The following is a 23,812-nucleotide window of genomic DNA, read 5'->3' on the forward strand; positions in this document are numbered from 1 at the left end:
TTAAGAAATTATTACTTGTCAAGGTTTGGTATGTTCTTAAAGTAGAACATCCATAATTATATGAAAAACCTATTAAAGTATCCCTCCCTTTTCAATTACATAACTTCATGAAGGGGGATTTTCTTCATTTGTTTCAACCAAAACATATCACAACATTTTGAATGCAAAAGTAGATATGAGAATTCACCCGTCTTCTAGTAAACCAGATCTGTTAAAAAGATCTGCAAAAATATGACAGTGTCACTATTCTCACTAAATTTTTGCTATAAAAACGTGTTTTTCATAAAAATGTTATTTATGTAAATATTTTACTGGATTTACCTTTAAAGTGTGAGTTCACAAACACCTTGAAAATTTCTCAGGTTTAATTTCTAATATCAGTAATCAGTAGATATAACCCACATGAACAAAATTTTTCAGAGTCCTCAATTATTTAGTGTGGAGAGATTCCCAGGACCAAATCATTGCTATAAACAGCACACACCTACACTGTTATCCTGCATTAAGACACACATGAATGAGTGTATATAATGGACGTTTTAGAACATACCTAAAAATAGACACTTGAAAAAGATGAGAAGCAGCATCCAAGTGGCTGTAACATCTTTCTGCACTCCCAGGGCCAGATCACTGGACTGGATGATTAGCATGAGACTGGATGCCTATAAGCCTAAAATGTTGCTTCAGTAGAAACCCAGGAGTTTGAGAACTTAAAAGGGAGCTTGGCCAAAGCCCTGCTGACACAGTTTATAGTCCCTCGCCATGTGGTCTCATGGTCACAAAGCCTGGAAACATCAGCTTGATGTCCAGACTGCAGAAGGAGAGCTGGTGACCCAGCACAGCAGACAGACTCGGCCGCTTTGGGAAAAGATGCCTGATGAACAAACACAAGCTTAGTGGCAAAGAGTATGCTTAGTTTTAAGGCTCTGAAAGACTGATTTGTACTCTGCTTTGATGGAAGTGCACCAGGGACTCGGTTTAAGCGCTTCTCAGATATTTTGGCTTTACAAAGGGACTCATTTCAGAAGCTCATGTGCTCGCCCAGCCTAGAGGAGCGTCTCCGAAGCCAGCCTGCCTCTGTGTGCATGCCCTGTGTGCAAGACTCAGTGGACAGACCAGTCCAGGAACAGCTCTGAGGATGGGGTCCATTTTACAAGATGGGCTGCCCCTGAGCTGTGGGAGCCACTCCTTGTGTCCAAGCAGGGGTCTGCTGCCCCTGTTCAGGACAGAAGTGCTACCGTCTCCCGGGGGTCTCTCCACATAGGGAAGTGTCCAAGCCCCTGCCTGTGGGTGGGGATCCCCCACCTCCTGAGGGCCGTGTGCTTTCTGTAGATATACTGACAACCTCCCCACCAGCTTAAGAGCCACTCTGTTCTTTAAAAAGTGATCTCATCTCTTCAGGGGAATGTGTTGATTTTGTGAAGTTTAAGTCTCTAAAGGCACTGTCTTCTCACATCCTATGTTATGGTGGGCACCTTTCTCTAACTCTGCCAGTATTGGAAGCATCAGCTCTCACGTGTCCCCCTCTTCCTTTGCCTAAGATCCTCTTCCACTGTAATAAATCAGCCTCCTCAGTGACACTGTTGCTGTTTACTTTTACTTGTCTGGTTAATCCTAACAGTATTATAATAGATCTGAGCAGACATTAGATGGGGAGAAAAAAAACACTGGGGTACCAAAGAAAATTAGAATGAGTTGTTCAGCTTGATAGCAAAAGATAAAGGGGATTTAGAAGCAGAGCTGGGTTCAAACCTCACTTAGCTGGGTGCTGGGTGACCTTGGGTGGCTGTCCTCCCCACCTGAGCTTCTGTTTTCTGTCAAAGCGGGTGTGGCACAGCCGCCTGGTCCAAAGTGCTGGGGGGCCTTGCTTTATTGGTGTCTGTTACTCCTCACGGCTCTTTAGCTCAGACTTTTAGGCTGATTTTTATGCTTTAGTGACTCTAGAATTACTAGCCATAAATAGTCTAATATTTGGGGCTTGAATTTTACAGGAAAACACGTGTCTTTTCTAACTTTCTGGCTGTGGATATTGTCTGGGAGGTGGACTCATCTTAATGTTGTGAATGAATAGGGTGAAATAATGTTAGATACTTTGTACCCAGTGTGAGAATGAGTTGTTCCCAATTGTTCTCATGTTTATATTTTCTCTTTGCAGGGATCAGCATCTTCTGGACCCAACTCTGGAATATGTGAAGGTAGGAACCCAGGATTTAACATGTGGTTAGGGACCCTGTGGTAACAGGCTTCCCATTTCTAACACAATATTGTCCTCTGGCTTGTGTGGGAAGCTGGTTAGATTGAAACTACCAGGGCATAATTTGACTCTCTTGGGCCTTTAGTAATTTCTGCAGGGCTCTTATGTCACCCTGTTATGTATTTATAAACTTTCCCCCTTGTCTGAAGCCCTGAGAACCAGATGTGTTTTAAAAATTTGGAATTTTTTAGAAAGGTAATATGGTACATCTATCTAATCTCCAAAGGGGGCTAGAGTCACCATCCCATGATGAAACTCATTACTACAACAGTTTAATGTAAGAATATTCACACAAAGTGAGATGAATAGACTACAGATGATTTTGTGTAAATCACATTATGTTTTTGTCACCAAATGAGCTAGGGTTTGTTGTGCTGCCAAATGAGTTATTTAAAATTTTTCAGCTTTCAGAGTTTTGGGATTTTGGAATGGTAGACGAGGAACTGTGAACTTGTGTTTGTCTTCAGTGGTGGAGTGAAGGGTCTCTATGAGACTTTGTTTTACTTATTTATTTTTGGCTGTGATGGGTCTTCATTGCCGCACTCCGGCTTTTCTCTAACTGCAGTGAGTTGGGGCTCCTCTGTAGTTGGGATGTGCAGGCTTTTCACTGTGGTGGCTGCTCTTGTTGTGAAACACCGGCTCCGGGGCACCAGGTTCAATAGTTGCTGCTCCCGAGCTCCAGAGCACAGGCTCAATAGTTGCGGCGCACGGGCTTAGATGCTGTACAGCATGTGGGATCTTCCCGGATCAGGGATCGAACCTGTGTCTCCTGCGTTGGCAGGTGGATTCTTTACTGCTGAGCCACTAGGGAGCCTTTCTGAGCCATCCTCTCCTCAGTAGCCACCCTCTTCTTCAGTGGCTAGTTGGTACCTATGAGCAGTGTGATTCTTTTACTTTCCAGTGGGACTGACATTCAATGTATCTGAATACTCAATACTTCTAAACAAGTTTTAGAATGCCTTTCACTTCCTGCTTCTGCCACACACACCCAGTTTTCAGATGTGTATGCTTGTTTGGTTTTATTTTATTTTTAAGAACTGTAATTATGTCTGACACCTACTACAGAAAAGAGAACTCTCATCTTTCATGACAAAATGTATCCTTCATTTTTAGGTGAAATCATGGCACAAGTTAGGACTTAAAGTGCTTGCCCCCTAGGAGCCATACTTTGTTTTTCAAAGGTCAGCCTCCTGGTTTCAGAGGATTTAAGCCTATTCTTGCTTTTCTGTGTGCCTGTGACTGTGCCTGTCCCTGGGTTTTGGCATTTCTTCCTTTTAGACCAGAGGATGGAGGGTTTAAAGCTTCTACTGGAGGAGAAGACTCTAGTAGAACCATGGGGTCACTTGAGGCGGTCATAATAGAGTTTGTTGGAATGGAGGTGGGAATTATGTTTCCTGTCTATTCTACCGCGGCTGTGCCTGAGTTGCAGCTTGACTGCAGCAAATATGTAATCCTAAACCAACAGAGCCACCGAGTCAGAATCTGGTCAGAACTTTATGAGTGGTGTGTCTGTGTCCCTCCTGGTGCATCGCGTGTGCTTTTGTGCGGGTTGTGCACTACAAGGAATTAGGGGACACTGTCATACTCTATGATCTGACTTGACCGTAACATAAAAGAGTGTGTCCTAGAATTCTCCAGTGTGTTAATCACAGCAGCCCTTTAGAACTCACTGTGTTCCATGTCCCAGAAACTAGCTCTCTCCTGCTGCCGGCTCATTCAGGCTGTGCTCACTTCCCTCCTCGCTACTCCATAGCTCAGTTTTTCTCTTTTACTAAAGTCGCAACATTCAGAAAACAAAGATCATGGCATCCGGTCCCATCACTTCATGGGAAATAGATGGGGAAACAGTGGAAACAGTGTCAGACTTTATTTTTGGGGGCTCCAAAATCACTGCAGATGGTGACTGCAGCCATGAAATTAAAAGACGCTTACTCCTTGGAAGGAAAGTTATGACCAACCTAGAAAGCATATTGAAAAGCAGAGACATTACTTTGCCGACTAAGGTCCGTCTAGTCAAGGCTATGGTTTTTCCAGTGGTCATGTATGGATGTGAGAGTTGGACTGGGAAGAGAGCTGAGCGCCGAAGAATTGATGCTTTTGAACTGTGGTGTTGGAGAAGACTCTTGAGAGTCCCTTGGACTGCAAGGAGATCCAACCAGTCCATTCTGAAGGAGATCAGCCCTGGGATTTCTTTGGAAGGAATGATGCTGAAGCTGAAGCTCCAGTACTTTGGCTACCTCATGTGAAGAGTTGACTCATTGGAAAAGACCCTGATGCTGGGAGGGATTGGGGGCAGGAGGAGAAGGGGACGACCGAGGATGAGATGGCTGGATGGCATCACTGACTCGATGGACATGAGTCTGAGTGAACTCCAGGAGTTGGTGATGGACAGGGAGGCCTGGCGTGCTGCGATTCATGGGGTCGCAAAGAGTCGGACACGACTAAGCGACTGAACTGAACTGAAAGTCCCAGCCTTTAAGATAATCCAATGATGAATTCTAAACCTAAGCAGAGACTTTGGGAAGGACTCATTTTAATATTAATATTTTCTAAGCTATTGCATCTCATTTGTGAATTGGTCATTGCAAGTTGTCGTGTAGACTCAGAAGAGGTATTGGCTACCGTATATAAAATAGATAGCCAGTGGAAATTTGCTGTATGACTCAGTGAACTCAAACCAGGACTATGTGACAACCTAGAGGGGTGGGAGGGGAGGCTCAAGAGGGAGAAAACATATATATAGCTATGGCTGATTCATGTTGATGTATGGCAGAAACCAACACAATATTATAAAGCAATTATCCTTCAATTAAATATAAATTTTAAAAAGAGCAGTGAACATCAACTCAATCAGAGGTATAGACTTCAAGAGGCAAATAAAAGATACTATTAAAAATTGGGACTTAAAGAAGAGATGTTGGGGTTGTTGGTGCTTCGGTCTGCTGGGCTCCCCCGCTTTCCCTGGCAGTGAGTGAGAGAACTGCTCCTGGTGGTGGCTCAAGGAGTCCCCTTTTCTAGGACTCACTGAGGTCTTCTGAAGCTTACTTTTTGCTATCAACCTTGTCTGAATCTGGTCAGAACTTTAGAGATGACATTTCCATGTCCCTCATCACATTTTTTTTTTCTTTCTCATTTTGCCCTTGGTTTGGAGATATGGCTTGGGGACTTAATGAGCAAATATAAGGGATTTTCATTTATCTCCATGGGCACTAAAGCTCTGAAAACACTTCCATAGAGGCCTTGGGCCTCAAGGTCTGAATGGACCCATGAGTCAGTTGTCTTGGGCCAGTGCAGTCCCATCCTAGCGTTTCTCAAACTTAGCCACCCTCTCGAGTGCTTGACCAATCCAGGCCTCAAAGGCCTCGTAAATTGGTGCCAGCTGGTGCCTAGAGCCTGGAGGGTGGCTGAGGATGATTGAGGGAGGTGAGAGGTGTAGATAAGGTGGAGGCATTTTGGCCCCCTGACTTTGAGCTCTTTCCTCCCTATCGTCCCTTTGTACACATAATATGTCTCAGGCGTGGAGAAAAGTAGAGATTCTGTGTGAAGTATGTTGCATCCCATGGGGCCCTTTCTGAGAGTCAGGGTTTTAGAGGTTCTTCGTGACCTGAGAATGGGGGAGGGCAGTGAGCAGATCTCTAACTGAGTCCATCTCAGCAGTAGAAGCACCCAGTGGTGGCCAGCCGACTGCCGTTCTTATCCTGCTGGGAGTCACTGTCCCAGGTCTCCCTTAACCTGGGAGACTTTCTAACCATCTTCACCTGGTTTTTCCAGTTCCCAGATTAAGAGAGAAAGGTCTGGGACCACCCTTGCCTCCTCATGTCTAGAGGAAAGGAGACACCGAGGCTGACCCCATAACTCACGGGGTGATGGGGCTGCTGTGTCGTGGCAGGAGAGAGCTGGGTGGAGAAGGAATCCACCGTTCAGTCTTGTCCAGTTTGTGCTGTGTCCTCCCAGCACTGCCCATAGCTGGCGCTGCTGCACATCAGTACGGCGGCATGCCAGGGGGCCTGGGGGGCGGTTGCCAGGCTACGAGGAGCACCTCTGTGAGACCTGGAGAGAAGAGTGCTTGGCAGGGAAGCTCTAGAACTGTTGGGTAGTTCTTTCATTTCTTCAGCAGGCTGACCTCCTGCTGGGGCCTCCCAAGGACACCTTGTTACCCTAAGTGGTGAATTCCCTATTTGGATGTGATAAGAAAATTTGAGTAGATCCAAAGAACCCCCGGGAATTTTGGAATCTTTATTCTCCTCTGTTTCTGTCTCTTTACTTTTCTGACCGCCGGAGAGGGGAGCTTTTTCTCTTTCTCCCTTTTCCTTGTGTCCCCGTCCCCCTCCTCCTCTCCACATCCCCCCAAGCCAGGAGCCTAAAACATGTGATCATCTTCGAGGCCTGATTTTCACTGTTAAGTATAGTCATGAGATACTTGTCTGGAATCACATATAATTGATTCTCTTTCACTGTATCTGAACAACACCCTTCTTGTGGATTGGAAAACAGAAACCTCCGTGCAGCTGCGCCTTCCTCCTGCTCTTAAGGTAGTGACTTTGGTTAGTGATGTGAGCTCTGGAATTTTCCTGTGCGTACCTAGCATTCCTTACCCTAGATAAAACTAATTTTTTTTTTTAAACAGAGGAAATAGCTTTTAGAGGAAATAGCCCTAGGCAAAATTGTGTAGTCGAATTTCTCTTCTGGGTTGCTTTACCTGCTTGAAAGTGAAAAAGTGAAAGTGTTAGTCTCTCAGTCGTGTCCAACTCTTTGCGACCCTAAGGATGGCAGCCTGCCAGGCTCCTCTGTCCGTGGAATTCTCCAGGAGAGAATACTGGAGTGGGCAACCATTCCCTTCTCCAGGGGATCTTCCTGAGCCAGAGATCGAACCTGGGTCTCCTGCATTGCAGGCAGGTTCTTTACCATTGAGCCACCAGGGAAGCCCTGCTTACTGCTCCTGTTTATTTTTTGCCATATTTTTACTGCCTTCAGTATCTACTCTGTGTCTAGTTTCTTAGATCTGTGTCAGGTAACTGTTTAGCACATTTGATAAAAATAATTGTACTGAAAATGAATACATGGTAATAGCTCAGGGTGCTGTCCTTCCCAGATAGCATTCTAATAGGAGACTCCAAGTTACATAGCCCCTAAGATCTCCAGGGAGGGGAGCCTGTCTCACATTCTTGTCTAATTAGCAGCATGACCTTGGACTTATCCCCTTCTCCCTATGGCTTCTGAGGCAGGAGATAGATGGGCCCCAGGCTAAGCAACTAGAGTTTGTCCCCTGTTGGGGCACAGGAGGAAAGAGAAACTGAGCCCTGCCCAGATAAGATAATACAGAGACCCTGTAGTCCTCATTTTCAAAATAAAGCTCCTTGGAGGTCAAAACAGAAAGAGGCATCATGCCATAGTAGGTGATGTCAACCTACCCATTAGGCCTCTTCTCTAGAAACCATTTTGGCTAAGAGATGCACTCACACAGGAGAAGACCCCAAGATAAACCAAATACAGACTCGAACCAGGCAAAGCGAGATGACTGGCCAAAGGAAACCTGGCAGAAATGCCCCATATAAGTGATTCAGACCACCACGAGGGTGCAGCTCTGTGTGAGTCCACCTGTGTAAGTCTAGTCACACATACCTTTTCCTGCTAATAAACATTTTACTGGTTTTACTACTTTCTGTCTCTCTGTGGAAATTCATTTCTACAAAGCCGACAGGCCAGGGCCTTGTCACTGGCCACTATCCCTGGTGGTCTAGAGGCTGGGATTCAGTGCTCTCACTGCCGTGTCCTGACCTCAGTCTCTAGCCGGGAACAAGAACCCTGCTTCAAGCCACTGCAGACTGAGGCCACCCAAGATCAGTTCCATTTTCCCCACAACTAGAAAACCAGGGGATGGGCCAGTGTCCCTTCTAGCTCCACACTTTTAGGATCCCCTAGGCCTGTGATGGAAGAACTGTATTTAAAAAAAAAAAAAGATCTTAATGAACTGGATTACTATGATGGTGTAGTTACCCAGAGCCAGACATTCTGGAGTGCAAAGTCAAGTGGGCCTTAAGAAGCATTGCTTTAATAAAGCTGGTGGATGCAATGAAATTCCAGCAAAAATATTCAGATCCCTAAAAGATGATGCCATCAAGGTTTTGCGTTCATTATGTCAGCCAATCTGGAAGACCCAGCAATGGCTGCAGGATTGGAAAAGGTCAGTCCTCATCCCAATTCCCAAGAAGGGTAGTACCAAAGAATGTGCTAACCATTGGACACTTGCACTCATCTCCCATGCTAGTGAGGTCATTCTTAAAATCTTGCATGCTAGGCTTCAGTATTATGCTAACCAAGAACTCCCAGGTGACAAAGCTGGGTTTAGAAAAGGAAGAAGAACTAGAGATCAAATTGCCAACATTCGCTGGATTATAGAGAAAGCAAGGGAATTTCAGAAAAACATCCATCTATCTCTGTTTCCTCAGCTACGCTAAGCCTTTGACTGCATGTATCATGACAAACTGTGGAAAGCTCTTAAAGAGATGGAAATACCAGACCATCTTAGCTGTCTCCTGAGAAACCCGTTTATAGGTCAAAAAGCAACAGTTAGAAACCTGTATGGGATAACTGATTCATTCAAGATCGAGAAAGGAGTATGACAGGGTTGTCTGCTGTTACCCTGTTTGTTTAGCTGATACACTGAGCACTTCATGAGAAATGCTGGGCTCGATGCATTACAAGCTGGAATCAAGATAGCTAGGAGGAAATCAATAATCACAGATATGCAGGTGATGCCAAAGACTGTTCAAACAACTGCACAATTGCACTCATCTCACATGCTAGCAATGTAAGGCTCAAAATTCTCCAAGCTAGGCTCCAACAGTACATGAACCAAGAACTTCCAGATGTTAGATTTATAAAAGGCAGAGGAACCAGAGATCACATTGCCAACATCCACTGGATTATTGAAAAAGCAAAAGAATTCCAGAAAAACATCTACTTCTGCTTTATTGACTACGCCAGTCTTTGACTTTGTGGATCACAACAAACTGTAGGAAATTCTTCAAGAGATGGGAATACCAGAACTTCTTACCTGCCTCCTGAGAAATCTGTATGCAGGTCAAGAAGCAACAGTTAGAACCAGACATGGAACAATGGACTGGTTCCAAATTGGGAAAGCAGTATGTCAAGACTGTATATTGTCACCCTGCTTATTTAACTTATATGCAGAGTACATCATGCAAAATGCCAGGCTGGATGAAGCACAAGCTGGAAACAAGATTGCCGGGAGAAATATCAATAACCTCTGATATGCAGATGACACCACCCTTATAGCAGAAAGTGAAGAGGAACTAAAGAGCCTCTTGATGAAAGAGAAGAGTGAAAAAAGCTGGCTTAAAACTCAACATTCAGAAAAACGAAGATCATGGCATCTAGTCCCATCACTTCATGGCAGATAGATGGGGAAACAGTGGAAACAGTAACAGACTTAATTTACTTGGGCTCCAAAATCACTGCAGATGGTGACTGCAGCCATGAAATTAAAAGACGCCTGCTCCTTGGAAGAAATGCTATGACCCACCTAGGCAGCATATTAAAAGGCAGAGACATCACTTTGCCAACAAAAGTTCATCTAGTCAAAGCTATGGTTTTTCCGATAGTCGTCTATGGATGTGAGAGTTGGACCGTAAAGAAAGCTGAGTGCTGAAGAATTGATGCTTTTGAACTGTGGTGTTGGAGAAGACTCTTGAGAGTCCCTTGGACAGCAAGGAGATCCAACCAGTCCATCCTAAAGGAAATCAGTCCTCAATATTCATTGGAAGGACTGATGCTGAAGCTGAAACTCCAATACTTTGGCTACCTGATGCGAATAACTGACTAATCTGAAAAGACCCTGATGCTGGGAAAGATTGAAGGCAGGAGGAGAATAGGATGACAGAGGATGAGATGGTTGGATGGCATCACCGACTCAATGGACATAAGTTGGAGCAAGCTCCAGGAGTTGGTGATGGACAGGGAAGCTGGTTTGCTGCAGTCTACGGGGTCGCAAAGAGTCAGACACAACTGAGCGACTGAAGCAAACTGAATTGATGCAGATGATAGCCCTCTAACGGCAGAAAACTATGAGGAACTAAAGAGCCTCTTGATGAGAGTGAAGGAGGAGTGTGAAAGAGCTGGTTTAAGACTAAATATTAATAAAACTAAGATGATGGCATCCGGCCCCATTACTGCACAGCACATAGAAGGGGAAAGGTGGAAATAGTGACAGATTGCCTCCTCTTGGGCTCCAAAATCACTGTGGACTGTGACTGCAACCATGAAATCAGAGGACAGTTGCTTCTTGGCAGGAACCTAGACAGTATGTTGAAAAACAGAGACGTTGCTCTGCCGACAAAGGTCCGTATAGTCAAGGCTATGGTCTTCTCAGTGGTCATGTATGGTTGTGAGAGCTAGACCATAAAGAAGGCAGACTGCCAAAGAATTGATGCCTTCCAACTGTGATGCTGGAGAAGACCTGAACGTCCCTTGAACAGCAAGATCAAACCAGTCATCTAAGGGAGATCATCCCTGAGCTGATGCTGAAGCTGAAGCTCCAGTATTTTGGTCATCTGATGCGAACAGACGACTCATTGGAAAAGTCCCTGATGCTGAGAAAGATTGAGGGCAGAAGGAGAAGAGGGTGTCAGAGGCTGAGATGGCTGGAACCGATGCAATGAACATGAACTTGGGCAAACTCCAGGAGATGGTGAGGGAAGGGGAGGCCTGGTGTCCACGGGGTCGCAAGGAGTCAGACACAACTGGCGAATGAACAACGGTAACGCCTATGGCAAGCTGGAGGGGGAAGGGTTTTGGTAAGGCCTTCTTAATCTACCACTCTTGATCATAAAACTGCCACATCGATTGGAACAAGGGTGGCATTTTATGTTGTGTCTCCGACATTAAGACCAAGGGTGTGACAGATAATAATGGCCCACCCATCATATTACCTCAAAAGATTGGAGATTTCCCCCGACACCCCTGTGTTTGCTATTATATTCCATACACTTTCACTTCTGTAACCCCTTCTTGAACCTGTGAAACCTGCTTCCACTTTCACTCTTTGTCATTCTTTTCATATTTTCCTGGGGCTACTTCTTTAACCTTCAGGATTTGCCCCCCACACACACACACTCACATACACTAAGTTTTATCAGTTTACAGTATTTCCTATCTTTCTCCCTTTATACTTATCTTCCTTTTAGACTGAAGATTCTAATTCTTTCTAGCTTCTTCACACATAGCCTTACAGTTATATTAATAGAGTCTCTTTTCTGAGAGAGACTTAAAAGTATATATTTTTAGGAAAGGAACTGATTAGCTACGGCAGAGCTGGGTGATTTTTTTTAAGAAGAGATGTTCATTATGGATTTGTGATTTTCCTTTTAGAAGAAATGTTTATTATAGATTTTTTTATTTTAAAATAAATTGTCCTTAAGAAAGACAAATTGGAAAATAAATATAATAGCATAGTAGGGAAGACATTGGGAGACTGTTTTCTCAAATTAACCAAGGTTATATAGGCAAGGCCAGGTTGTAAATAGCACAGTGCCTGCGGACCAAACAGCTCTCCTGACTCCGCCCTTAGCAAGTGTCAGGACAGAGTGTAGCCTTTTGTTCGCACAAGCTCCCTAGTGAATGAATGGCCTTTTCTTTTGTCGTCAGCCCTTGTGGATTCTTGCTGGAGCCACTTGTGAGCTTTTCTGAGACATCTGCAGTTTCTGAGCTTGCTTTGCAGGTTAGATGAAGGGACGGGACTGGAGCCTTACCCTGGGGAGGAGACCAGAGCCCTTGGACTTCTTCCTCTGGGTGTGCACTGGCTACTTAGGAGCCTAGAGCCACTTGAAGCCCCGTCCTTTATGGGGTTAATGCTCCCAAATGCTCTTTCTAAGAGGGGCTTACAGATTTGACAGTCTGCCCAAGGCTCAGATCTCACAAGACCATTTCCTGCAGTCGGCTGGCCAGGGCTACATTAGGTCACCCCGCAGATTAAAAGAGGAGTAATTATGTGAATTCCAGCGCCAAGAATAAGTGCCCCGGGCTGTGGGGGCCTCGGTGGGGGCAGGGGCGGCAAGGCTGCAGCCCCCAAGCCCGCTTTGTGCTCAGGATGGTTGCAGCCATGGTCACGGGTAAATAGCTGTCTTTGAGGAAGGTCTTTTCTTCCAGCAAGGGAAATCAGTCCAGTCTGCTCTGAATTAGCCAGCTCACAAAGTCATGAAAGGGACTTACAAAAACAATGGCACGCTGTACATTCCGTGAGATTTTAACAAGTTATACGAACCAAATAATGGCCCAATTGGCTGGCTCTGCAGGTTTTTGCCTGAGTGTGCACATCCAGAGAGCCAGTGCCGCCCCGTGGACCAGAAGATCAAACACTGCCAGCAGTGGATGGGAAACAGCCCTGGGGCTCATCTTGGGAGCAAAGAAAGACAGCTCCCATCCAGCTCCTCCCACTCCACCCCAAAAACCTTCTCTACAAATATTCCTCGGAAGCTTAATGTTACTACAGTTTTAAAAGATTGCTGAGGCAGAGTGAGAAGAATAGGCATGGAGGATATTCTTTCATTTTATGGAATCCTATCCTGCGGGTCTGTGAAAATGTGGCCATTTATAAGAAGTGAAACTTCATCATGAAAACATACATCTATTTAGAAATCTGTATGTTAGTGTCTATAGTGGCATTATTTCTAACTGACAAAAACTGGAAACAGCACCAGTGTCTTTTGACTGCTGAGCGGATAAACTGCAGACCCACACGGTGACATCCTCTTCAGCATTAAGAAGGAATGGACCGTTGGATGCAGATAAAACCTTACAGTACCGAGAACAGATCAGTGGTTGAAGGGGTGGGGGAAGGGTCAACTGCAGAAGGGAATAAGGCAACTTTGGGGGAATGATAGAAATACTTTGATTGGGGTTGTTTCAGATCTCATAGAACTGTACGGAAAGGGGTGATTTTAGTATTTGCAAATTATACCTCACCGAGCCTGACTTTAAAAAAGCAAACTATAGCCTTAAGTACTACCATCTCACTATGGGAGATTTTTGGTTTTGAGATGGACCACGTCAAACTGCTGACCAGATGGAGAGAGTGCTGAGCTTGTGGGTATTTTTACTGCTTTGGTTCATTCAGCAGATTGGGGGCAGATTCTGTATGTTAGTAATTGTTCAGTCAAGTCAGGCTGGGTAGGAGGAAGGTGTCATCAAGAACCTAACCTGAATGGAGAGGATATATGCATACCAGGGCCAACTTAACCTGGGATAGCGACAGTGGGAATGGAAAGTCAGGGCAGGTGCTAGAGGCCTTTTAGAGATAGAATTAAGAGTCATTGTATGAGGTGAGTTAACAGTCCCTGGCAACTGCAGGACTTAAATGGGGGTGGTGATGGAGAAGCAGCCAGGGGAAATCCAGAGCTCACACGGTGCTTGGCATCTTGCCCGAAGTCAGTAAGGATTTTAGGGGCGGAAGGGAGATTTTCAATTGAAGACCATGTTACCACAATGATGTTAATTAAGTTAAGCATCTGGGATAGCATTAGCCTGGGGGCTGGGGCAGCGGGGGTGTGCAGGGGACAGTCGGCAAACTACAGCCTGGGACCACATCTAGCCTGCTGTCTATTGCTGTAGTCCACAAGCTAAAATAGATGTTATGTTTCTGCATGTTTGTTTGGTTTTTTAAAGAAGAATGTAAAAGTTGTAAAATTCAAAGTTCAGTACGCATACATTTTATTGAAACACAGCCACACCCTTTCATTGGTGCATCATCACTTTCTCACTGTGAGGGTGGAGTTGAGTAGTCGTGACAGAGTAGGTAGCAAAGCTGAACTGTTTACTGTCTGGACCTTGACAGAAAAGGTTTGCAGACCAGACCCCTCCTCTAGGCTGTATACATGTACACTATCCTTGTTTCCCTTCTGAACAGTGTGTAGCAGGCTTTCAACAAAAATCTCCTCTTTTCACGCCAACACTTCCATGATGCAGTCATGGGTCATCAGCATCACCTTGACCTTGCCTAATGACATAGCAGTGAGTCCTTGTGCAAATTGTGTGTTCTTGCATAATCTCATAGATGATGCTGTTGCAACAGTGCGCGGCCTGGACATATTTTGGCATCTCGTCGGGTAGACCTGTCTGCTTTGAGTAGCAGAGTCTCTCTTGTCACGTTAGCATCTTCAGCTCTGCTGGGTGAGCAGGTGTGTGGAAACAGCTGGAGTCCTGGCTGCTCCTCCCTGGGGTTTGTGTGGATAACTCCTCAGGCCAGACGTTGCCAGGACAGCCTGAGATGTATTTTGTCAGTGTTCCAGCTCAGAAGCGAATTCTCCCTACACTCCTGAACTTGATGGTTTGAATCAAGGTCGAAGCCGGGGCTGCCCTCTGAAGGTGCTCGAGGAGTCTGGTCTGGCCTGTAAGTGGGATATGGCAGGCTCACATGCTTGTTCTGGGCTACAGCCTTCATCCTTGGCTGAAGAAAGAGGACTCTTCTGAGATCCCAATCAGTCAGAGAGGCGGTGAAGAGATGAGAACTCACATGTAAGCAAGGATTGAAGCCATGACCTCTGACCAGAATCAGCTGTATAACTGGGCTTCACGGCCCTCCCTTTGTGGCCTATCTCTAACCTCATCTCCTGCCATCCACCTTACTCACAAACTTTTCCATGCTGGCTTTTCCCGCTGCCCTGGGTCTTTGCCTTTCCTTAGGCTGGAAGGTTCTTTTGTGATAGAAGAGCTGAGTGGCTTGAAGAGGGTGCTAGATTGCTGTCATGGGTTGAACTGTGTACCCCCACAAGATGTGTTAAGTCCTAAGACATCTGTCCTAACACCAGTACCTGTGAACGTAACTGCATTTGGAAAGAAGATCATTGCAGATGTGATCAAATTAAGGTGTGGTTGTGCTGGGTTGCTTCCCAGGTAGCTCAGTGGTTAAGAATCCTCCTGCCAAGCAGGAGTTGCAGGTTCAATCGCCGGGTCAGGAAAATCCCTGGAGAAGGAAATGGCAACCCATGGTAGTATTCTTGCCTGGGAAATCCCATGGGTAGAGGAGCCCGGTGGGCTACAGTCCATGGGGTCACAAGAGTTAGACACAACTTAACAACTAAACAACAATCCAATGACTGGTATCTTATAAGAAGAGGGGAATTTGGACACACAGGGAGCATGCCAAGCGATGACAGAGACAGATCGGGGTTGATGTGTGCGTAGGCTTAGGAACACCGAGGATTGCCAGCAGCCACCACAGGGCAGGAAGAGGCAAGGAAGGGTCCCACCTTAGAGCCTTCAGACTCCCAGAGCGCGTAGACCTGGGACACCTTGATTTTGGACTCCTAGCCTCCTGAACTGTCAGAGAATATGTTTCTATTTTAAAGCCATCAAGTTTGTGGTAACTTGTTACAGCAGCCCTAGGAAACTAATACAGATACACCGCCCCATCTTAGCCATTTCCTCATGATTGTGTGACGTTGGGGCAAGTTCCTAAAATTCTCTGGAGCTCAATTTCCTTAACAATGCTCACAACATTGTTAACGCAGTGCCTGCCATGTCGATAACACTCAGGAAATGCTGGTTTTGTAGCTGTCACCCTAATTCTTGTGTGCCTTATGCACCCCCATTCAGATTCCACTGCCTCAGAGACCTCCCCTGACCTCCCTGCTAGAAGCAACTCTCCAGTCACTCTCCAGCCAAATTCTATAGTCCCGTTAGCAACAACAAACAACCAACTCCTCAGAACTCAGAACTGTGAGTTCTCAGGGCAGGTCCTCAGAATGTCAGTTCTGAGGGCAAGGACCCTTTCTTGTCCTCTTAATAAACATTTAGCAGCTGACGGTCTGACTGATGATCCTATACAAGCAGATAGGAAGGGCATTTAAATTAGGGGAGAGGCAGTGAGGTTGTTCCGAAGATCTCTCAGTTTCCCAGAATAAGTGGCACTCACATCTCTAAAACTTTTTTCAGAAATTCTTCAGTGATTTGTATTTCATGAGAGCAAGGAGGTTCCCACACCTAACCTCTCTGCTCTTGCCAACATAGTATAGGATAAAACCTCTGGGATCACAGTTGCACCATAAACACTCACACATTTAGCACGTTTAGGCAGCAGTGTATGGTAAAGAGGGCTTCCCTGGTTGCTCAGACGATAAAGAATCTGCCTGCAATGCAGGAAACCTCGATTTGATCTCTGGGTCAGAAAGATCCCCTGGAGAAGGAAATGGCAACCCACTCTGGTATTCTTGCCTGAGAAATTCCTTGGACAGAGGAGCCTGGCAGGCTACATCCATGGGGTTGCAGAGTTAGATACAACTGAGTGACTTGCACTACTACTGATACTACTATACACTGTTTAAAAGTGTAATTCTGACAGCCTCCATGCTTCTGACCTCTGTGATCTTATCAGCTATGGGGTTCCAGTAACTTTTCAACCTGCTAAATGGGCAGTCAGACTCTTCAGTATTGGAACCGTTTGCTGTTAAATTCTGCCCCCTAGTGGTAATTGAATGACACAACAGCACAGCATTTGGCTGCAATACACCTGTGTATTCTGGGAGGTTTAATATTAAATGTAATGGGCTTCCCTGGTGGCTCAGATGGTAAAGAATTCGCCTGCATTGTGGGAGACCTGGGTTCGATCCCTGGGTTGGAAAGATCCCCTGGAGGAGGGCATGGTAACTCACTCCAGGATTCTTGTCTGGAGAATCCCATGAACAGAGGAGCCTTGTGGGCTAGAGTCCATGAGGTCACAAAGAGTCAGACAGAACTGAGTGACTAAGCATAATATAATTGTAATAGTGTGCCATAGTGTTACATTAACAACTTCAGAACTAAGGGCTCTGTTTAAAGTTTGTAAAATGGCAAGTCATGATCATTAGCTTCATATAAGACATTGTCTGACATTCTTGGACAAAAACTCTAACACGCTGCAGTACTGTATGTAGATTTTGAGGTGGGGGATTGGCACTGATCTGAAGTTTCACGTTACCAAGAAGTTTTCTTGAAAAAAAAAAAATGTTTGACTTGTGTTTTGACAGCGGAAGAAAATGGAGACTTGAAGGAAGTTGGTATTAGGTGAGGCAGAAGAGAGAGACGAACGTGTTAGAGGCTGAGAGGGAGACCCAGCCTGTGGGAAATGTGTGCCCAGGCTGCCTGAGGCAGGAGAGATCAGTAGAGAAGTGGGTGTTTTTTTAGTCGCTAGGTTGTGTCTGACTCTTTCGGGACACCATGGACTCTATGTAACCTGCCAGGCTCTTCCATGCATGGGATTTCCCAGGCAAGAATATTGGAGTAGGTTGACATTTCCTTCTCCAGGGGATCTTCCCAACCCAGGGATCAAACTTGGGCCTCCTGCATTGACAAGTGGATTCTTTACCATGGAGCACCTGGGAAGCCCAGCAAAGAAGAAGAGGGACTGTCTTATTTACTGAGTGGGAAAGGGGAGGAAATTTCAGCTGTTCTAGGAAATTCTGACATGGTCAAACTGTTAAGAGAGCAAGAAGGCTGAGTTGGGGAACAATTTGACGGACTGCCGAAAATTATGTGTAACCACATATGGCTCTGCAACTTGCTTTTCTCATTGTACATCATTCCATATTAAACGTTCGGATCTAGCTCCTTATTTTAAATGGTTATCCAGTATGCCATTGTATGAGATAGTTATATTTAACTGATTTCCTACTGACATTTGGGTTCTTGTTAAAAACAGCTTTGTTGTTATTTAACAAATGTAGTCACATTTGTTATACAAGGCATATAATTTAACAAATGTTTATTGAGTATCTATCTGCCATCTGCTGGCCACTGTTCCAGGGGCTGAGGATACAGCACTGAACAGAACAATGTCCCTGCCTTTGTGGAGCTTATATTATGGGGCGGGATAGCAACAAGACAAAGAAGGCAACAGAGTTCAGCATGTTTGGTACTGATACGAACTCAGCAGAAAAAAGGTCATCAGGGGAAGCATCTGTGAAATGTTGGAGTTTAGGGAATGTTAAATTTAAAGAGGGTAGCAGGGAAGGCTTCACCCAGAAGGGAACTTTCTAGTGGAGGGGCAAGTCAAGAGTGATGTCTGGGAAATTTTCTGGCAGTCCAGTTAGGACTCTGCGCTTTCATTGCCAAGGGCCTGGTCTCAACCCCTGGTTGGAGAACTAAGATCCTGCAAGCCTCATGGCTTTAAAAAAAAAAAAAATGTGGGCGAAGGAAAAAAAGGGAGGGAGGGCAACCAAAAAAAAAGAGTGATGTCTGATGGGGAGAGGACGCAGGAAGGACAAGGCCATGAGGCTGGAGCTCACCTCTTCCACTGAGGAATGGCTGAGAGGCCAGTGGGGCCCAAGGAGTGGCCTTGAGAGAGAGCAGTGAAAGCTGGTGTGAGAGAGTGAGGAGGGGGCTCGAGGCGGGTTGCACAGGGCCTGGGTGTCCCAGTGAGGGTGTGAACTTTTACAAGGTGGAATGGGGAGCTGTTTCAGGATTACTGTGGCCTGCGTGTTGCTGGCAGGGGCAGGGAGATCGGTTGGGAGCTAGTTGTGACCGTCCAGATGAAAGATGTGATAGTTTGGATCTGTGACGGCAGAAGGGGTGGTAAGGGAGGGGGATTCTAGACACAAAGTATGAAGGCAGAGCCTCAGAATTTGCTGCGGGACTAGACATGGGTAGGAAGAAAGGATGACGCACCGTACTGGAAGGATGGCACCGCCTTCCACTGAGATGGCTGGGTGTGCATTTGTGTGAGAATTTCTGTAAGATAAACACATAGAAGGATTGGGTGTTGGGTAATAAGTAAAAATTAACTTCCTGGCAACTCATGAGTTTTGTTTTTCACATTTCTGTTTCCAAATTTTCTCTAATAATCATTAATGCTTTTACGATAGTTATAAAAATAAAAGTACTCCTCTATTGACATACCTTAGCCTGCTCCAGATTTGATGCTGAAAAATTATGGCCTAAACAAAATTATAGAAAACAAGTAGGTGAGAGGTACGAGAGCAGAAATTCTCAAACTCCTTGGTCTCAAGACCCCTTCTCAGTGCTTGAAAATTGCTGAGGACTGCAAAGAACTTTTGTGATGTGGGTTTTAGCTATTGGTTTATTGTATGAGAGATTACAGTGTAGGAATTTTTAATGTTTATTTAGCTCATTAAAAATAACAACATTAAACCTATTGTGGGAATATAAATAGCATATTTTTATGAAAATAGTCATTTTCCAGAACAAAACTTAGTGAGAAAAAAAGACTGGCACTGGTTTACACTTTTGCAGATCTCTGTAGTGTCTGAGAGAATGAGTTCGACTCTCATATCTGCTTCAGCCTTCGGTCTGTTGTGTTACGTTATTTTCGTTTAAGTCAGAAGAAAATCTGGCCTGGCACAGATATGTAAATAAAAAAGGAAGGAATACTGTATAGCATATAGAATCATAATCGGTATCTTACAATAACCTGTAATGGAAAATTATCTGCAAAGGAATATATTGAGACTTCCCCGGTGGCTTAGTGGGTAAAGAATCCACCTTCAGTGCATTAGACACAGAAGACCCAGGTTCAGTCCCTGGGTCAGGGAGATCCCTTTGAAGAAGGCATAGCAACCCACTTCATTGTTTTTACCTGGGAAATCCCATGGACAGAGGTGCCAGGCAGGCTACAATCAATCAGATCGCAGAGTTGGACACGACTTCGTGACTGAGCACATGCATACACACACACACACACTCAAGTATATATAACTGAATCACTTTGCTATACACAAAAAAACTAACACATCATTGTAAGTCTGCTATCAGTTCAGTTCAATCGCTCAGTCGTGTCTGACTCTTTGCAACCCCATGGACTGCAGCACACCAGGCCTCCCTGTCCATCACCAACTCCCGGAGTTTACCCAAACTCATGTCCATTGAGTTGGTGATGCCATCCAACCTTCTCATCCTCTGTCATCCCCTTCTTCTCCTGCCTTCAATCTTTCCCAGCATCAGGGTCTTTTCCAATGAGTCAGTTCTTCGCATCAGGTGGCCAAAGTATTGGAGTTTCAGCTTCAGCATCATTCCCTCCAATGAACGCTCAGGACTGATCACCTTTAGGATGGACTGATTGGATCTCCTTGCAGTCCAAGGGACTCTCAGGAGTCTTATCCAACACCGTAGTTCAAAAGGATCAATTCTTTGGCCTTTCAGCTTTCTTTATGGTGCAACTCTCACATCCATACATGACCAGTGGAAAAACCATAGCCTTGACTAGACAGACCTTTGCTGGCAAAGTAATGTCTCTGCTTTTTAATATGCTGTCTAGGTTGGTCATTAACTTTCCTGCCAAGGAGTAAGCGTCTTTTAATTTCATGGCTGCAATCACCATCTGCAGTGATTTTGGAGCCCCCCAAAAATAAAGTCTGCCACTGTTTATACTGTTTCCCCATCTATTTGCCATGAAGAGATGGGAACGGATGCCATGATCTTAGTTTTCTGAATGTTGAGCTTTAAGCCAACTTTTTCACTCTCCTCTTTCACTTTCATTGCCAGAGTTGCTAAGAGGGCTCAAACAAACTTTGTGCACCCCAGGACCCAGAGACCCCACAGAAACTGAGACAGAACTGTGTGTGAGCATCTCCTGTGAAGGTACAGGTCAGCAGTGGCCTGCCACAGGGACAGGAGCTCCGGGTGCAATAGACTTGGAAGCCCTCTTGGAGGAGGTTGCCATTAACCCTACCATAGAGCTGCCAGAACTTACACAGGACTGGGAAATAGACTCTTGGAGGGCACAAACAGAATCTTGTGCACCAGGACCCAGGAAAAAGGAGCAGTGACCCCACAGGGACTGACCCAGACTTGCCTATGAGTGTCCAGGAGTCTCCAGTGGGTTGGTGGTGGCCTGCAGCAGGGTTGAGGGCACTCAGTGTAGCATACACGCATGGGATCTTTGAGGGAGGTCACCATTATCTTCATTACCTCCACCATAGTTTGAAGTGAAGTTGCTCAGTTGTGTCCAACTCTTTGAGACCCCATGGACTGTAGCCTACCAGGCTTCTCTGTCCATGGGATTTTCCAGGCAAGAGTACTGGAGTGGGTTGCCATTGCCTTCTCCAGGAGATCTTCCTGACCAAGGGATTGAACCTGGGTCTCCCGCATTGTGGGCAGACGCTTTACCCTCTGAGCCACCAGGGAAGCCACAGTTTGGCCCCAGGTAAATAGCAGGGAGGGAACACAGCTCCACCCATCAACAGAAATTGGATTAAAGATTTACTGAGCGTGGCCCTGCCCATCAGAACAAGACCCAGCTTCCCCCTCAGTCAGTATCTCCCATCAGAAAGCTTCCATAATCCTCTTATCCCTCTCCATCAGAGGGCAGACAGACTGAAAACCACTATCACAGAAAACTAACCAATCTAATCACATGAACCACAGCCTTGTCTCACTCAATGAAACTATGAGCCATGCCACGTAGGGCCCCCCAAGACGGACAGGTCATGGTGGAGAGGTCTGACAAAACGTGGTCCACTGGAGAAGGGAATGGCAAACCACTTAAGTGTTCTTGCCTTGAGAACCCCATGAACAGTATGAATAGGCAAAAGTATAGGACACTGAAAGATGAACTTCCCAAGTTGGTAGCTGCCCAATATGCTACTGGAGATCAGTGGAAAAGTAACTCCAGAAAGAATGAAGAGACGGAGCCAAAGCAAAATCAACACCCAGTTGTGGATGTGACTGGTGATGGAAGCAAGGTCCGATGCTGTAAAGAGCAATATTGCATAGGAACCTGGAATGTTTGGTCCATGAATCAAGGAAAATTGGAAGTGGTCAAACAGGAGATGGCAAGAGTCAACGTCAACACATTAGGAATCAGCAAGCTACAATGGACTGGAATGGGTGAATTTAACTCAGATGACCATTATATCTACTACTGTGGGCAAGAATCCCTTAGAAGAAGTGGAGTAGCCATCATAGTCCACAAAAGAGTCCAAGATGCAGTACTTGGATGCAATCTCAAAGACAACAGAATGATCTCTGTTCATTTCCAAGGCAAACAATTCAATATCATGGTAATCCAAGTCTATGCCCCAAACAGTAATGCTGAAGAAGTTCTGTGAAGACCTACTGGAGAAGGAAATGGCAGCCCACTCCAGTATTCTTGCCTGGAGAATCCTGTGGACAGAGGAGCCTGGTGGGCTTCTGTCCATGGGGTCGCACAGAGTTGGACACGACTGAAGTGACTCAGCATGCATGCATGCATGAAGACCTACAAGACCTTCTAGAACTAACACCCAAAAAAGATGTCCGTTTCATTACAGGGGACTGGAATGCAAAAGTAGAAGTCAAGAAACACCTGGAGTAACAGGCAAATTTGGCCTTGGAGTACAGAATGAAGCAGGGCAAAGGCTGAGAGAGTTTTGCCAAGAGAACGCACTGGTCATAGCAAACACCATCTTCCAACAACACAAGAGAAGACTCTACATGTGGACATCACCAGATGGTCAACACTGAAATCAGATTCATTGTATTCTTTGCAGCCTAAGATGGAGAAGCTCTATACAGTCAGCAAAAACAAGACCGGGAGCTGATTGTGGCTCAGATCATGAACTCCTTATTGCCAAATTCAGACTTAAATTGAAGAAAGTAGGGAAAATCACTAGACCATTCAGCTATGACCTAAATCAAATCCCTAACGATTATACAGTGGAGGTGAGAAATAGATTTAAGGGACTAGATCTGATAGACAGAGTGCCTGATGAACTATGGATGGAGGTTTGTGACATTGTACAGGAGACAGGGATCAAGACCATCTCCAAGAAAAAGAAATGCAAGAAAGCAAAATGGCTGTCTGAGGAGGCCTTACAGATAGCTGTGAAAAGAAGAGAAGCCAAAAGCAAAGGAGAAAAGGAAAGATATACCCATCTGAATGCAGAGTTCCAAAGAATAGCAAGGAGAGATAAGAAAGCCTTCCTCAGTGATCAGTGCAAAGAAATAGAGGAAAACAACAGAATGGGAAAGTCTAGAGATCTCTTCAAGAAAATCAGAGATACCAAGGGAACATTTCATGCAAGATGGGCTCAATAAAGGACAGAAATGGTATGGACCTAACAGAAGCAGAAGATATTAAGAAGAGGTGGCAAGAATACACAGAAGAACTGTACAAAAAAGATCTTCATGACCCAGATAATCACGATGGTGTGATCACTCACCTAGAGCCAGACATCCTGGAATGTAAAGTCAAGTCGGCCTTAGGAAGCATCACTATGAATGAACAAAGTCTGCTGTACTTCAATTTTAAGATTTATTTCAAAAAGGGAGGAATATTCTTTTTGTATTAAGGTATAATTAGCGTAACATTTTATTAGTTTCAGGTGTACAATATAATGATTTGAATATATTGCAGAATGATCACAATAAGACCAGTGAGCATCCATTACCATACAATGGTTACTAAAAATCTTTTTCTTCTGATGAGAACTTTCAAGACCCATTTTGCTAGCTACTGTCAAATATGCAATATAGTATTATTAACTTTAGTCACTGTGCTTTACATTACATCTCCAGGACTTATTCACTTTATAATGCAAATATGTACCTTTTGACCCCCTTCACCCATTTTAC

The 23,812-nt window shown here is 45.0% G+C and overlaps 1 protein-coding gene across 1 annotated transcript in view; it reads left to right on the forward strand.

Annotated features, from left to right (window-relative positions):
- Nucleotides 1-23,812, forward strand: part of BCAR3 (BCAR3 adaptor protein, NSP family member) — a 130,461-nt gene that overhangs the window by 34,535 nt on the left and 72,114 nt on the right. Inside the window, exon 3 of the mRNA XM_040232284.1 lies at nt 2,156-2,195. Coding sequence (XP_040088218.1) covers nt 2,156-2,195 — 40 coding nt within the window. The remainder of the gene's footprint in view (nt 1-2,155; nt 2,196-23,812) is intronic.

Source organism: Oryx dammah, unplaced genomic scaffold (genome assembly GCF_014754425.2).
Source record: "Oryx dammah isolate SB20612 unplaced genomic scaffold, SCBI_Odam_1.1 HiC_scaffold_28, whole genome shotgun sequence".
NCBI lineage: Eukaryota > Metazoa > Chordata > Mammalia > Artiodactyla > Bovidae > Oryx > Oryx dammah.